Below are 15,761 nucleotides of genomic sequence, written 5' to 3' on the forward strand. Positions count from 1 at the left end.
CAGATTCAGTGTTTTGAAGAAATAACAAACGTCGTTCATGTAATCAACTCGCACTTTTTCAACTTTTTAAAGAATTACAATGACGTTTATGGAAAAATGTGATTGTGTTAACCTAGTACCCCCTTATAGATGAGGCACCAAAGTTTTCTTAGCAAGGATCTATTTGAGTCGGCAACAATATCAACAACAGCTCCATATTCAAATTCTATGGTAGACCCTTAGAGCCATCTATAGTGAGTCTCTCTAGATGACCACATCGGAGTTGAGCCAATGTAGTTGATGAACTATATCGGATATACAGTAGTGAATTACATTATATGAATGCCTCTATATATCAGATTTACAAGCTAAACAAAAACAAACCGACGCTAGAAAGATTGTGCCAGGACCAAAACGATATCACAGGTTATATTAAAAATCTCATGTTTTATTAGAAAGCCCAACAAAGCCCAATAAGCTTTTGCTTTCTGAGGAGACAAAACAGTAAAACGCAACGACCATCAGACGTTGAACCCTTCCCCTCTTCACCGCCGTTGAAACTCCCCCGTTCACCACCAAAATCAAAGCTTTTGCTGCGGTTTCCAAACTTAAGGTTTGTCGGATTCCCAATTGTGGGAATCTCGTTTTCAATTGTTCTAATGGCTGTATGGCGTATCATCAATCGTTCGTTTCTCAAATACGCATCAAACCAATTAACAAGGAGGAGCTACACTCAAGTTTGTCTTGCTTCTAACACCTCGCTTACTCATGCTGTGAAACAGACAACAAAGTTGTCTTTTTTTGACATCCCAAATTCAGATATCTGTACAAGACCTTCTAATATCTTCCAAAATCTCAGATTCCTTGCTACTTCAGCTCAGGTACTCACTCTGTGTTCTTCTTCTATCTTGTTTCTATGGTAGCTATGCTATTCATTTAGTCGTAGCTTCGATTTTTTTTCTTCCATTTTTGTATATATATATATCTATGGCTTTCCAATTTCTTCTAGTTTGGCTAATTTGAAAAACGGTAGCTTTGCAATTTCTTATTTATGTGCTAGCTATGCAATTTTAGATTGTTTCTGGGATGGGATCGTTGCGTTTTTAGATTGCATTAGATGATGCGTATGGAAAGATCTGGAACTCTACAAGATGTTGCTTTTTATATTGTGTTCAGCGACATTAGATTTGTCGATGTTATAAGTGAGTGAGAGAGCAAAATGTTTTGGTTCAGAGCTGTTATATTGTAGTATGTCCTATAATCTTGATGTCATAGTTGTTCTTAACTTTGTATATCGATGATCTTGTTCAAGTCACGGAAGAAGGAAGAGGAAGCTGACTCCGATGGTCCACGTCTCAATGAGAAGATTACTGGCGAGTTTGTTAGATTGGTTTCCGAGGAAGGTTAATATTATTTCATTTTTTTCTCCTTTTATGTGGAAATTTGTAGCAATGTACAAATAAAGAAAGAGCGAAAGAATTTGTTTGTATTTTCGGTGAAGTTATCTTTAGATGGAGGCAGTTAAAAAAACTTTTGCTCTTGTACATTTTACTAAAGAGATGGGTGACATATGTGAGAAGTCCAAAATACAGCTTTCGAATTCATTAGGTATATACAAAAATGGATTTCAGAGGATTCTTAGAATCATGAATGTGTGATATCGTTTTATCATTATGCAGGACACTCTGTTGTGTCTCTGAGAGAAGCTCTCAGACGGGCGAAGGAGCTCGAGTGTGACTTAGTTGAGGTAACTTGTTACTTGAAACATGATTGCAACTTGAGATCTTTGGTAAATTCTGTTTTGATTTGTATGTCTTCATGGTGCCCAGTTTGTATCTTTGTAAAATGTTCTTATGCCATGTGTCTCCTTTTCTGAAAGAAATGCGGTAGTCGTCATGGGTAGTATGATGATATTCATAGTCTACTTCTGGCTGCCAAACTATAGTTCTGCTGATGAACTTCTGTTTTTTTTTTTTTTTTTTTTAGACGAATGTGCTTATAATGATATTTCTCATGAGGTAGGTCTTTACATATTTCTAAATCTGTGTAGGTCCAAAGAGATGCTAAGCCACCTGTGTGTAAAATTGTAAAATACACACTGGAGAAGTACAAAAAAGCTAAAGAAGGAAAAGAACGTGCTAAGGCCAAGGTCAGTGATATGGCCTATCCATGCTTTGAATTTCTCCTGCTTGTCTGTACAAAATACTAGTTGTATTTTTTCCTAATTAATTGTTTTACCTTGTTCTAGCGGGCTGAAGCTATTAGACCTGAAGTCAAGGAAATTCGATTTACTCCAAAAATTGTATGGTTCTCTAGAAACGCCCTAGTCCCTACCCTATAGATTTCTTCTCCTTCTTATCTGTGTGTCTGTGTGGTAATGAAAATACTACAATGACATTTTTGTTTCACCTTCTTTTTTCTTTAGGACGCGAAGGACCTAAAGTTTAAATCTGATCAAGCATTGAAGCTGATGGAAAGTGGATATCGTGTCAAGGTAGTAATTTTCTTAGTCATTGGACTTCTTTGTACTGGTTTCTCATGGGCTTTCGTGGGAAACTCCTGAAAAGAGTATTTTATTGCGAATATTTAAATTTATGTTAAACAGTATTGCTGTTCTGACCTCTGTGATGCTGCGGTGTAAACAAAGTCCCTGACATTCAATGCTCCCCTTTTTTCTGATTTGAGATGAATTTAGTAACATTCTTGGTGAGCAACTTTTTATTTATCTCTCTCTATTTTGTGTAACAGTGCAATGCAGTGCCTGACAAGGACAAGCATAAGGAGCTTGAACCAGAAAAACTGCTTGAGTTACTATTTCGCTTTACTTGTTATGTAAGTCCCTACTTCTTTATGTTCTGTGACGTCTTCTATTCGCATTTGTATTGTAGTTTTATCGTCCTTGTTTTGGTTTGAATTCTTGTATATAACATCTATCCTTATCATAATTATGTGTACAGATTGGGGATGCACTTGTGGAATTTGGACCAGAGGCGGATAGAAAAAGCGCAGTGGTGATAGTTAGACACGCCAAGTTTGGCCCACCCAAGAAAGGAGGGGTGAAAAAGATGAAGGATTTGGACATGAAATCTGCAAGAGTGAAAGAGTCACCAAAGACTGATAGCCCGGAGGTCGGAGAGTCCAGTGTTGATGATCAGGGAGATATAGAGAATTCTGAACCTAGGATCAGTGTTGAGAAGCCCCAACCTTTTCATGTCCAGAAGACGTACGCAAAAAGAGAACCATGTAGTGAGTTTTCAGGAGATGGAGATACAAGCCGGTTTGAACCTCGTTCTCCAAACCAGCATGTAAACCCACAACGTCCTCGGTTCCCAAACCAACAACCTACCGGGCGATTTAGTCCTCAGTCTCCAAATGCACCAAGGCCTCAATTCCCAAACCAAGCTCCAAACCAACAACGTACAGGGCGGTTTGATCCTCAGTTTCAAAACCAGCCTCCAAGTCCTCAACGGCCTCGGTTCCCAGACCAAGCTCCAAATCAGCAACCCTCTGGGCCATCTCCAAACCGCCACCCAGACCGGCAAGGTCCTCCACCACGAATTCAAAACCAAGCTCCAAATCAACAACCTGCCGGCCGGTTTGAACCTCAGCCACCAAACCCGCCCCGAGCTCCACCACGCCCACAAACCCGGTTGCCAAATGAAACTCCAAACCAACAACATACGGACCCTGGAAGATCTAATGGGCAGACTTCAGGTTATGGGATTTTCAGCACCCCAAAAACGAAGTAGAACAACATGCTATACACATTGAACCCGTAGAGTTGCAATATTTTTGATATTTTTCTTGGGAGATTTGCTGATGGCTCATTATTTTTACGTGTAACTAAGAATAGTCCATGCATACACGTACACTTGTAACCCTCATCAAAATTTTTTCTGGTCACTACCACTCAATAATCCATGAACGAAAATATTAGAAGTAGTTTCAATCTAAATTAAAGATGGGTTTAGGCAGTGAAAATCAATCAAAACTTAATAAAATGACTGAAATACTTTTTGTTGATTTTGATGTCTGATTTTTTAGTATTAATAGATATATACTCGCAAATAATACTGTATACAAATAACAGTCTTATAACAAATTAAAGCACACACCGTGTAGTGTAATAAACAACGGTTTGGTTTGGATTCTAGGAGAGACGTCACATGAGTTCAAGGAGAGTCTCGGGTTAATCCGTTCTCGAAGAAGTTTACGTGGACAGAGAGCGCAGCAAGAGGACGGGCTTGGAGTCATCTAGACGACATCGTGTTCACAGAGAGAGGTACAACAACAAAACTTGTAGGAAAAAAACATCGTACAATTGAGGAGGAAGACGAGAGAGTGGTGCAGCTTCTAAAGGCTTAACGCTCATTTTGCACCATAGCTCTCACTATGTTCACAATCATCGATCATCATTCATCATTCATCATTCATTATCCATCATGCATCATTATCATCCAATCCATCACTATGGCCACATTCATGCATCATTATAAATTTATAATCCATCATCACTATGGACCTATAGCCATACTGATCTACGATCCATCATGCATCAGGTTTCTTCTTTCCAAGTAAATCCAAATCAAATCAACTCGTCTTACACATGGAATAATGTTTTCAAGAATAAATGATACTTTAATAATGTCAATATTATTATGATTTTTTTTTCTTCAACTGTGGAATTGCATATGTTTTCCAACGATAGGGATTGTCACTTCAACGAAATTAGAATATTGGGTAAAATGCTTAAATATAGACCACACAACTCGCGAACGTGCTCTGAATAATCACCATGTTACTGTTTTTGTAGTGTTTGCAAAATGACTCTTCGAAACATATAAATAATCATCTATATATAATGCTAGACTTGTGCACTATGCAACATCTTACACATGTTGTTCCACCCATGCTCGATATATTGACGACACGTGAGTTTAACTTTCCAAAGAAATATAAATCTTTGAATCGGAGAGTAGTATTCTTTATAACTTAAAATTTTAATGTTTTGAAGTATTGTTGTGGACTATATATAACAATAGCCGGCAAAAAAAAAACATCATTCATATGTAATCAGAATTTAAGTGGCAATTATGGAAAAACTGATCATGCTTATATTTCAGCACAAGAAAAAATGTTGTTAGTTGCCTAGAAAATGAAATTTTGATTATTAATTATTGTGATAAAGTAAACAAAGAAATAAGAATTGGAAGTGGTACACTATATCGTTTTTTTTTTTTTTTTGAAATTAAGGTTGTTAGATTAATATATAAATGGTTGATTCTACTTTTGTCTAAAAAAAGGAATTGATGTAATCAGGAGTCATAGACACTAGTCGCTACAGTTAGAGAGGTTCCCACCACTTTTGTTGGTGCAATCATATTTGCCCACTTTGTCCAAACAATTACTCCTTTTTGTTCTTCTCTTATTTCTCAAAATCCTAATTGGATTTGAACTCTCCTACAAGTACTACCTCTATTATTTTCAAATGGATTCACGCTAATCTCCTTTACAATTAAACGAAAGTACCATTTTGTAAACTATATAATTTTAATAAATTAGTTATAAATAGGTTATACATTAATTAATAAATCAATTAGTTAAAGGATGGAGACCAGAGTTAAAGGAACATTTGGTGCATAAATAATCTACTGGTGAATTTAGATGAGTAGTTTCATTCCACCATAAGGGGTTAGGATCGATGCTCTGTAGAACCAGCTTGGGGCCTATAGGGGCAAGCTAGCGAGAACTAGTGGGGTCTAAGAGACGGATTATTACAATATATATGAGTCTATTTTGTGAAACAAATAAATTATTTTATTATTTATTATAATTAAAAATAGTTTTATTTCTGGATATACTATAAGTTGAATTTTTTAAAAAAATATAAATTGTTCAATCTATAAAATATTCAAGGTTTAATAATATTATTCTTTAAAAATAATATTTATTAAATTAAAAAATTTACTGAATAACATATCAAAATTTGAATATTTAAATTCAATTATATATATTTTTGTTGAATTTAATAATTTTATATAATATAATAAACTTTATATAATTTATTTTGAAATATTTTTAATATTGAAACTTGATATAAAAGTTAGAAACTATAAACAATTTAAATTGATTTGTTATAGCAATGTCAATAATATGTCACTATAACATAAAAGAATTTCAAGAAACCAAGTATATTAAAACAAAAAGTATAACAATATATTAAATTACTCATAATATAATAACTCGCTTTTAAAAACCAAATTTACAAAATTATGTCTTATAATGACATTCAAGTCATGATGTAAAATATACATTGCTGAAATAACTTCACATATATAACCTAATACAATATATTGAATTTTATTTTAAAATATAAAATACACAAAATTTTGTATAAAATAAAATTTAACCAGTGTTATAGCATGGGTACTTATCTAAAATCATTAACAAAATAAAACTTACAAAATAAGTGTCTTTTTTCAAACCATCATATTTAGCATATGGTTTTATTGCATAATGTTTTATCCAAAAAAACTTTTAAAAAACAATCATATAAATTATATTATATATAAAAATTACAATATAAATAAAATGAATTTCAACCCGTACTAAATCTAGTTCATTTGATTTGGATTCTCTCTTTTTTTTTTTTGATTTTAAAGTTTTAGGCTATTCTATTATATATTTATTTGACATCGGTTACATTTTAAGTTTTTAACCTTAATTATAGAAATGTTATTTTTTATAATGCTTAGATATATTATGATTTCTGAAAAAATAAAAAAAATCTTCTAGACTTCTAGTTCTCCTATATATAATGACACATGAATATAACTAATACTCTCTCGTTTTCATTTAAAGTGTTATCTAAAAAAAAAAAAAAATTGTGTCACAAAGAGAATCATTCTACCTTCTTAATGTATTTTTATGCTAAATTTTCTAATCTACCTCAACTTAAAGCTCATTTTATTGAAATTAAATTATCAAACATTTATTTGATAGAAATTAAACAAACATGTATAATTCAAGTTTTTCTTTAGCCTGTGTGTGAATTGTGTCAAAATAATACTTTTTATTAAACAGAGGAAATACAAACTACTAAGCTAGACATTTATGGTCTGAAAATTCTGTGTTTATCTTTTTTTTTTTTGTTTTTTTTGTCTATTTGGTAACTCTTTGATTAGAATTCCTTTTTTCTTGTAAATAAAAATGAATCAAAAGAGCACTAGTTAACTAACGTCTTAAGTTTGGGGTTGTAAGCTAAGTAAGTATCGAGAAATGCCAAAGCGAAGATAAAGGGAACGACACCTATATAGGTTTTGAAAATGGTGAATGTTGTTGCTATAAATGGTGACAATCTTAATTAGCTCATTAGGAGGATGTGGGAATCTTGTGTTTCCCAATCAACGATTAGCTCATTAATTTTTATTTTATTTTCTCAACTCTTTTAAGAGTATTCAATGTTGGCATTCCAGATTTCCAGCGAGTGCATGCACGAGCGGAACCTTCGTGGCAGGTGACACCACTTGGCAGATGTAAATAGAACTTAGAGGTTTCTCAAAATTTAAGTAACTTTATCCTCATATTTATTTCTTTTTGTTTGAAAGTACTAGCTTTTATTCAAGATATTCATTCTTAGTTATTTTCGATACCTATCCAGATTTTTCATATGGTAATATATAGTAGTATCATAGACTCATAGTTTCTGTTGGAGGAAAACTTAGGGTTTGCTTGCTTTATGTTTGTTTTATATCAAAGAAAATGTTTATGAAGTGATGGAATTAAGAGAAGTTAAAAAGATATCGTTAATTCCATATTTAACGTTAGTAAATTTTGAAAAAAAATAGATTTGCATAAATATAGATAACAAAATGGTATTCTTGAGAACTAAATATTAAAGATGGAATAATTTGTTTCTCTCCGAATCATATTATCAAAAATAATTTATCGTAAAATTAATTGTTAAATAAAACTGTGTGAATTATATAGAACTAAGTCTAGGTTGTATAACTAGCTAGGACTTGTTTCTCAGGATATGTAACTCTACCAATTTAGTTGACAAAATTCTTGTATTTCGATTTATTGAATATAAACTAATTTTGTTAAAATTTTCAAAATAGTTTATAGCAATTTATATTTCTTTTCATCTCTCATTTCTTCAATTTTAGTCCTCCTATTGCTTATAAAACAAATTGTTTAGTCATCATCATACATGACAATATTCAACCCAAAAAACTCTTTTCCACCAATTTGGATGATCCAATGTAGTTCTAAATTATTCAATAAAATGTCTAGTTGGGTTGGGAAATAAAACAAAGAAAATATATTGCACAATTTTCAATTATGGAAGTAGCCAAGTCAAATATTGCAAAATGAAGCCGCATGGAATAGACGCAAAAGAGAAAGAGAAATATAGTAATAAACCGACGGCTGTGATACATCGTTACCGTGATTGATGCGATAATAAAACAATTACACATCGTTGGATCTAATTGATACCGATACATACATATAAAATGAACGGCTGAGATGATTTGTTGACTTTACTTGATCGTCTCATATATCAACGGCTGTAATGTAATTGTTACTGTGTTAGATGCGATAAAACGAACATAAACCGTCCGATCTGATAGATATAAAAAATGAACGGATGAGATGAAAGGGTTGACTTTTTTACATTTGGTAGATCAGGAAGTGGAGAGCACCCAGGGAGAGAGCTAACATGAGCCCCGCTCTGGCGCTGCTTCTTCCTCTCTCTCTATCATCATCACTTTCTCCATCTAATCTCTCTTCTTTTAAAGCGGCCATTGGAGCTCTCCAAGTTCTATCTCAACCTTTACTTGTTGTGGCGATTTTGAGTTTTTTCTTAATCTCTCTCTCTCTTTCTCTTTCAAGTGAATTTTGACTTCTGTAAGTTTTCTTTTTCAATTTCTTTGAACCGATTTGGATTTTTTTTTTGTTGAACTTTGTTTCTATCGTGAGGAAGTGAATTTATGATTTTAGGGTTTTTAATTTTGTTGTCGGCGAGTGATGATTTATGTTTTTTTTTTTTTTTGTTTTTAATTGGGGAATTTTGGGGTTTTTGGATCTTAAAGAGTTGTGTGATAAAAAAGTGTTGATTTTGAGAAATGGGTTGGTTACATGAATTGTGTATGATGAACTTTGAGATGGGTTCTGATAAAGATTTGTTCTTTTGTTTAATTGATTTTTTTTTTTTTTGATTCTTTATGGTTTGTAGGTTTTGTTGTCTTTCTCTATTGAAATCAAAATGGAAACTGAAGACGATTTGTGCAACCAGACCAACTGGGGAAGCTCTTCTTCTAAATTACGAGAGCCTTGTTCATCGGACCAGGCTTTCTCGGGTTTCACGACGCAGCAAAAGTGGGAAGATGCTTCGATCTTGGATTATGAGATGGGTGGTGTGGAGCCTGCTTTGCAAGTTTTCGACGACATGAAAGCTTCAGGGCAAGCTAATGTTGATTTCCTTCAAGGTGTTAGGGCTCAAGCTTGGGATCCGAGGACGATGCTAAGTAATCTATCTTTCATGGAGGAGAAGATTCACCAGCTTCAGGATCTTGTTCATCTGCTTGTTGGACGAGGTGGTGGTGGGCAGCAGCAGCAGCAGCTTATAACTACGGATCTTACTTCCATAATCATACAGCTGATTTCAACTGCAGGTAGTCTTCTTCCATCTGTTAAGCATAATATGTCAACAGCTCCGGGTCCATGCACTGGGCAGCCCGGTTCAGCCATGTTCCCTTATGCAAGGGAGGCTAATAACGTTGCTTCACAGAGCCTAAACAATAACAACAACAACAACAACAACAACTCTGGTGCCCAAGAGTTCGATTTGCCTAAGCCGGTCGTTCTTGTTGATGAGAGAGATAGCCATGTTGTGGAGGAACATGAAATGAAAGACGAAGATGATGCCGAGGAAGGGGAGAACCTCCCTCCTGGTTCATACGAGATATTGCAGCTTGAGAAAGAGGAGATTCTCGCACCGCATACCCACTTCTGCACCATTTGTGGCAAGGGTTTCAAGAGAGACGCCAATCTGAGGATGCACATGAGAGGCCATGGAGATGAGTACAAGACAGCAGCTGCTCTTGCCAAACCGAACAAAGAATCCGTACCCGGGTCTGAGCCGATGCTGATCAAGAGGTACTCTTGCCCATTCCTGGGTTGCAAACGTAACAAGGAGCACAAAAAGTTCCAGCCTTTGAAAACGATCCTGTGTGTGAAGAACCACTATAAACGCACCCACTGCGACAAAAGCTTCACTTGCAGCCGGTGCCATACCAAGAAGTTCTCTGTCATAGCAGACCTGAAAACACACGAGAAGCATTGTGGGAAAAACAAGTGGCTCTGTTCTTGTGGTACAACATTTTCAAGGAAAGACAAGCTGTTTGGTCACATAGCTCTGTTCCAGGGACACACGCCTGCGATCCCCCTTGAAGAGACAAAACCTTCAGCCAGTACATCTGCTCAGAGAGAGAGCTCTGAAGGCGGGAACAACAACCAAGGAATGGTTGGCTTCAATCTCGGTTCTGCACCTAATGCCAACCAAGAAACCGCACAGCCTGGAATGACGGATGGGAAGATGAGTTTTGAGGAGTCTTTCTCGCCGATGAACTTTGATACATGTAATTTTGGAGGGATCCATGAGTTCCCGCGACTGATGTTTGATGATTCAGAGAGTTCATTTCAAATGCTTATTGCAAATGCCTGTGGTTTCTCGCCCAGGAGTGTTGGGGAGTCTGTTTTAGATACTAGTCTCTAAGGCATTACTAATATATGTTAAGAGTATTAAGTTATGTAAGATGTTCTAGTTTTTAGCCTTTAAGCAGCTCTTTTGTGTCTGTAATTTGTTTTCGCCAGAATAATAATATCAGGAAAGCAAAAAGTGGATTTCCTTTTTTAAGATCTGTTACTAATATAAGAAAGTTAGATTCTTTATTTTTTCTTAGCTATTATTGTTCATTTTGATTGGACCAACTACGTCCATCTCCATAGTGATAGTGTCAATCTAGGAAAAGAACTGATTATCTCTCATGATACAACAAATTGGATTTAGATTCATATATCTATGAAAGTATGTAACAAAATTTGATATGAACTACAACGTCGACAGTTAGTTTCAAGGTTACAAAAACTTGCTATCAACTAAAATGCGATGGTGTGCTTGAGCTACTCAGTATCATCTACGCAAGGTTGAGAAGAAGCTTGACAGTACTTCTGAATCATTGCTTGTATCTCTCTCAGCAAGCCATTCCTCTTGAATCTGTACCCTCACATCCCTATCATAAAAGAATGCTTACAGAATTAGCAAGAATATCTTACAAGTGATGCGTAATCAACCAAAATGAAAGGGTTTAAAGTGGGAAAGATAGAACCTTTTCAAGGCAAGAACTTGATAGTTTCTTCTCAAGTAATCTGCGTATTTCGTAAGTGCCTCTTGAGCATATGGTCTCCCCACGGTTCTTACAGCTGCAGCGCTGAGTAAACTCTCCAAAGAACCATGTTTTCTCACAAGTTTCATCGCTGTTTTCCTTCCAAACGCTGGCACCACATGCTGAATCCCCGGAACTCCATCAACCTCATCACCCATTATACATCCTGTCACCAAATCCATAGTCCTGCTTTAGTATAGCCAATAGTCAAAAATGCAGAATACTTCCCTGGCTAAAACCAGACATGTGTAAATATCTGGTCAAATCCTCTGATCGAGTTGGTTTTGACACTTCAAAAAATGCAAAACTGTACAGAACGATAAACGTTAACAGGCATGTTTACAGATAACTCGGATTAGGCACTTACGGAAGCTCAAATCAGACTGTGGATCACAATTATACTGATCATGGTAGTGTTTCAAGGTATAAAAGGACCATCTGTTGAGATCTGCCAATGGAATGACAATCTGAACATTTTCTGAAATCAACTGCTTAAAGTCTTTGTCCGGTGATGCAATAACCACACGATATCCTTTTTGCACGGCTTGTTCCATCAGCGTAGCCACCACATCGTCTGCTTCATGCCCTTCCATTCTAACAACCTAGCTCACAACAACAAGATCCTTAGTCAGATCATTTTCATCTACTTCTATGGCTAATTCAAATAATTATGATCCTCTCCTAATCAACTCTATCCAAGTGACAGAATTGAGCTAGTTTAGTTTTACCCACTGGCACATTGCATTTTCTAAGAACTTCATCGACGAACTGATGTGGCCTCTTGGAGTACTTCCCAGGATTTGGTGATTTCCTATGAGCTTTATATGAAGGCAGCAGTTCTCGGCGTTGCTGGTTACCTTCTTCTCCATCAATAACCTACAAAAAATAACATCTTTCGTGAACCGGAGAAGAGAGACAACAAAATTGTGGCAGAATCAAAGAAAAGGAGAGATTTTTATTTTTGTTTACAGCAATGACAGGATCAGTGAGGCTGACTTGAGAGAAGAAGAGTGAAATCCAGTGACCAAAAGCTTGCGAACTGGGTTTGTTTCCTTCGTAGCAAAGTGGACTAACGTCTAAGAAGAAGACCCTTTTCTTTTTCTTCCTAGTTTCGTCATTGATGCTACTGAGAAAATCATTCTGGAGAACTTGCCCATAACCTGTTCGATGAAATGTCTCAGCGGAAGAGGACGAGGAAGGAGGAGAAGAAGAAGAAAATGAAGAAGAGACCCATTTGGTTCTTGAAGCTTGTGGCTTGTCGATAGATTTAGTTGTGAAGGAAAAGAGAGAATTTGGTTGAGCAAATCCCACTGTTATCATCGTCTTCAACCTCTGCGTCTGTTCTACAAGACTAACTACTACTACATGTCAATTAGTTAATTTATCCATTTAGTCGTTTGTTGTTTTCCAGTATACTTGGATCGAGCCTTCTTCTTATAATGGGCCTTAAGTGGGTAGTTTTGGGATTATGCTTTACGTTAATTAAGGTCTCTAGTCTCAACACCATATATCAAACATATTATATCAGTTATGTCGTTTGAATAATTTAGATGTTAAATCAGACCATGAATAAGTCATGTTGTTTGAACTCTACCCATTTAATTTATGCAAGGCAAACCAACCAAAACTAGAGTATTTGGTTTATCTAATCTCCAATTGCTTAAAATTTACATTTTTCATATTAATTTTGATAAGCAAACAAACATTTTACTCGTGGCAACTAGGATGAGACTCCAACTCCTTGGCAACTTGGAGTTATGAAAATCACGCAAATTCAAATTTGACATCTCAGAATCTGTGTTTTTTTCTCTTATTTCCACTTTGTATTATCGTTTTCCTCCATTGTTGTTGTTTTTGTCTGTTACTTCTATAGATTTTTGGTTTTTCGTTACTTTTATTTATGGTAACTTATGTCAAAGATTTAAAATCTTCATATTGATACCAAAAAAGAAAGTATGATAAGCATATAATGATCATAGTCTATCTCAATACATGAGCTACCTCTTTGATCATCAACACCATATCTTTTTTTGGCTTCACACTCTCATGTCGAGCGCCTTCAAAACAGGCAATGAATTCATTTCTTCCTTCATGTATAAGAAAATAATTTTTGTTGAATAGTTTTTCAGATCCAAAAATAAGCTAAAAAGAGATAATTTTTGAATGGAAGAGAGAAAAATCATTAGTTTTATTTTTCTACATAACACAACGAAAAGATTAAGAAGATAGTCATAGAATATGAAAAAGAATCTAACCACTTGGCAAAAAAATTATTGTTTGTGCAACTTTAAACAATTTATGCTTATGATTACAACAAAACAAAAAACAAAAGTAAAAGCTACCTAGCTAAAGGCGGGGATGCCTTGGCAAGGGATCTAACTAGGCGAGCTAGCGAAGACGCTTAATCAATGAGAGTTGTATCCTATATAAAAAATCAACCCGACACTGCCAATGACATTTGCCCATGAGTCCATGACATTGGCTCTTTCCTCAATTGCTGGAGGTCCATGCGGAGGATTGATTCCATATTTATTTTCCAATCATAACATATAATGAAAACTAAAGTCATGAAATGATGGGAATATGAACAATTATTATTTTAATTTTGTAAGGATAAATAAAAGCTACCAAAAAATGAGCATAAAATTCATGTTAAGAAGCGAGATTGGGTAATCCGGTTTCAACGAAATCGAGGAAACCACGTTCTGGATCCACTCGTCAGGCAGTGAGGGGAATTATCGATTCCAATCAGAGATGATACCGGAAGATCGACAAGGGTAGGGGATGGTGATCCGCCCAACACCGTAACATGATCAATTTCCCGCAATACACCAAGGGACGGTAATGTATTCTCACCATCAACAAGTGTTCTCACCACTAGGTTCTTTATTATCTTTCAAATTACAGCTTTATCGTGTTACCCCCATGTTTGTTACCACTAGTACAATTCCGGTTATACTTTATCTTACTCGGTATCGCACATGGTGGAGTAATTGTGTAAGTCGAGACCTCATTGTCATTCGTTATGACATTCCGGTTACCCATAACCGAGATTATTTGAAGCAAATAGGTATGTTGTTTGAGAAGGTTGGTCAATGTCCCTCTCTAGTTATTCATGCTTCTAGGATCGACGAATGGCTGGATACTTTCCTTCTCTTGTTGGCGTCTTCAGCTCTTAGCTAAAGATGGTCCTTCGCAGAAGAAGAAGTGTGTTGCCTCGCTTTCATGGGAATTTTTGCCCGTCCTTTTTGCCTTTTCCCGCACCGGGTTTTGGAGGGTCTCATACCTCCGGGGCAATCAGGGAGTAGTAGACACTCTAATTCCTGGTATAGGCTTTGTAGATGCTATATCAAAAAGAATATGACCTTGTTTGGTCATAGTATCTTTAAGATTGAATGGTTTTCCTTTGAGATATCATTCTCTATCCTTGGATTGTTGCAATCCCCTATATTTGGCATTATTTTGGCCACTTTGTTTGTTGTATTTTGGTCCGGGTTCTAAATCCCTATGAAGTTTGTTTTAGTTTTACTCATGTAAGTTGTATGATATTTGTAAGGCTTTCCTTAGAGGAGAGTTGCTTGATCATAGTTTAATATAATGGGTTTTGGTTGACAAAAAAAAAGAGGCGAGATTGGGTTGAGCTACCTAGCTAAAGGCGGGGATGCCCAAGGATCTAACGAGGCGAGCTAGCGAAGATGCTTAATCGATGAGAGTATTATCCTATATAAAAGATCAACATGAAACTGCTAATGACATTTGTCCATGAGTCCATGACATTGGCTCTTTCCTCAACATTTGTCCATTCCGAGGATTGGTTCCATATTTATTTTCCTATAAGAACATACAATGAAAACTAAAGTCATGAAATGATGGGAATATGAACAATAATTATTTTAATTTTGTGAGGATAAATAAAAGCTACCAAAAAATGAGCATAAAATTCATGTTAAGAAGCGAGATCGCTCTTCCACGGCTTTGATCGATGAAACCAATTGTAGCATAATTGAAACCGCCATGATGCCAAACCACTACCGTTGGTTAAAGCACGTCTCCACTTGTTTTAGATCCTACGCGAACTAAATTTGTAGGGACCTATTGACAATCACTTTTCTTATATACCGTGAGATATAAAGCTTATAGGAACTGATTAGAAAACTAGAGAAGTCTCATTCATGAATCATAATCAAAGATGAAAAAACAATGTTTGATCTGCAATTATCAAGTTTCTTACCATCATATTGTTTAAGTTTTACAATTATATTGCAGATTTTGTTTTTGGTTGTGACCGCAGTTTCAGGGATATGCAGAGAGGTTTAAAAGAATTGATTTAGC

General features: G+C 35.6%; 3 protein-coding genes across 5 annotated transcripts; 2 read left to right on the top strand and 1 right to left on the bottom strand.

Moving 5' to 3' along the window:
* The first annotated feature begins 489 nt into the window (after positions 1 to 489).
* LOC104742006 (translation initiation factor IF3-1, mitochondrial) lies at positions 490 to 3,921 on the top strand. The gene is made up of 8 exons (XM_019235311.2): positions 490 to 860; positions 1,292 to 1,382; positions 1,659 to 1,726; positions 2,030 to 2,128; positions 2,228 to 2,281; positions 2,405 to 2,473; positions 2,728 to 2,811; positions 2,937 to 3,921. Exons 1-8 carry the CDS (start codon positions 639 to 641, stop codon positions 3,726 to 3,728), a joined length of 1,479 nt encoding a protein of 492 aa, XP_019090856.1. The 5' UTR covers positions 490 to 638; the 3' UTR covers positions 3,729 to 3,921.
* A 4,647-nt stretch (positions 3,922 to 8,568) lies between these two features.
* Positions 8,569 to 10,897, top strand: LOC104742007 (protein SENSITIVE TO PROTON RHIZOTOXICITY 1). Of its 2 annotated transcripts, XM_087484786.1 has the most exons (3): positions 8,640 to 8,889; positions 9,218 to 9,656; positions 9,773 to 10,897. In XM_087484786.1, the coding sequence occupies exon 3, from the start codon at positions 9,890 to 9,892 to the stop codon at positions 10,757 to 10,759; it is 870 nt and encodes a 289-aa protein (XP_087340912.1). In that variant the 5' UTR covers positions 8,640 to 8,889; positions 9,218 to 9,656; positions 9,773 to 9,889; the 3' UTR covers positions 10,760 to 10,897. The 2 variants fall into 2 exon arrangements, with proteins under 2 accessions (XP_010461267.1, XP_087340912.1); XM_010462965.3 differs by having other exon boundaries at positions 8,569 to 8,889; positions 9,218 to 10,897.
* Positions 10,898 to 11,031: 134 nt separating this feature from the next.
* On the bottom strand, positions 11,032 to 12,836 carry LOC104742008 (uncharacterized). 2 transcript variants are annotated; one of them, XM_087484787.1, is made up of 5 exons: positions 12,399 to 12,836; positions 12,158 to 12,305; positions 11,797 to 12,031; positions 11,373 to 11,595; positions 11,032 to 11,276 (listed from the first exon to the last, which is right to left on the bottom strand). In XM_087484787.1, exons 2-5 carry the CDS (start codon positions 12,296 to 12,298, stop codon positions 11,177 to 11,179), a joined length of 699 nt encoding a protein of 232 aa, XP_087340913.1. In that variant the 5' UTR covers positions 12,299 to 12,305; positions 12,399 to 12,836; the 3' UTR covers positions 11,032 to 11,176. The 2 variants fall into 2 exon arrangements, with proteins under 2 accessions (XP_087340913.1, XP_010461268.1); XM_010462966.3 differs by having other exon boundaries at positions 12,162 to 12,305; positions 12,399 to 12,835.
* Positions 12,837 to 15,761: the final 2,925 nt, after the last annotated feature.

The sequence above is a fragment of the Camelina sativa genome, chromosome 14, assembly GCF_030686135.1.
Source record: "Camelina sativa cultivar CO46 ecotype springtype chromosome 14, ASM3068613v1".
NCBI lineage: Eukaryota > Viridiplantae > Streptophyta > Magnoliopsida > Brassicales > Brassicaceae > Camelina > Camelina sativa.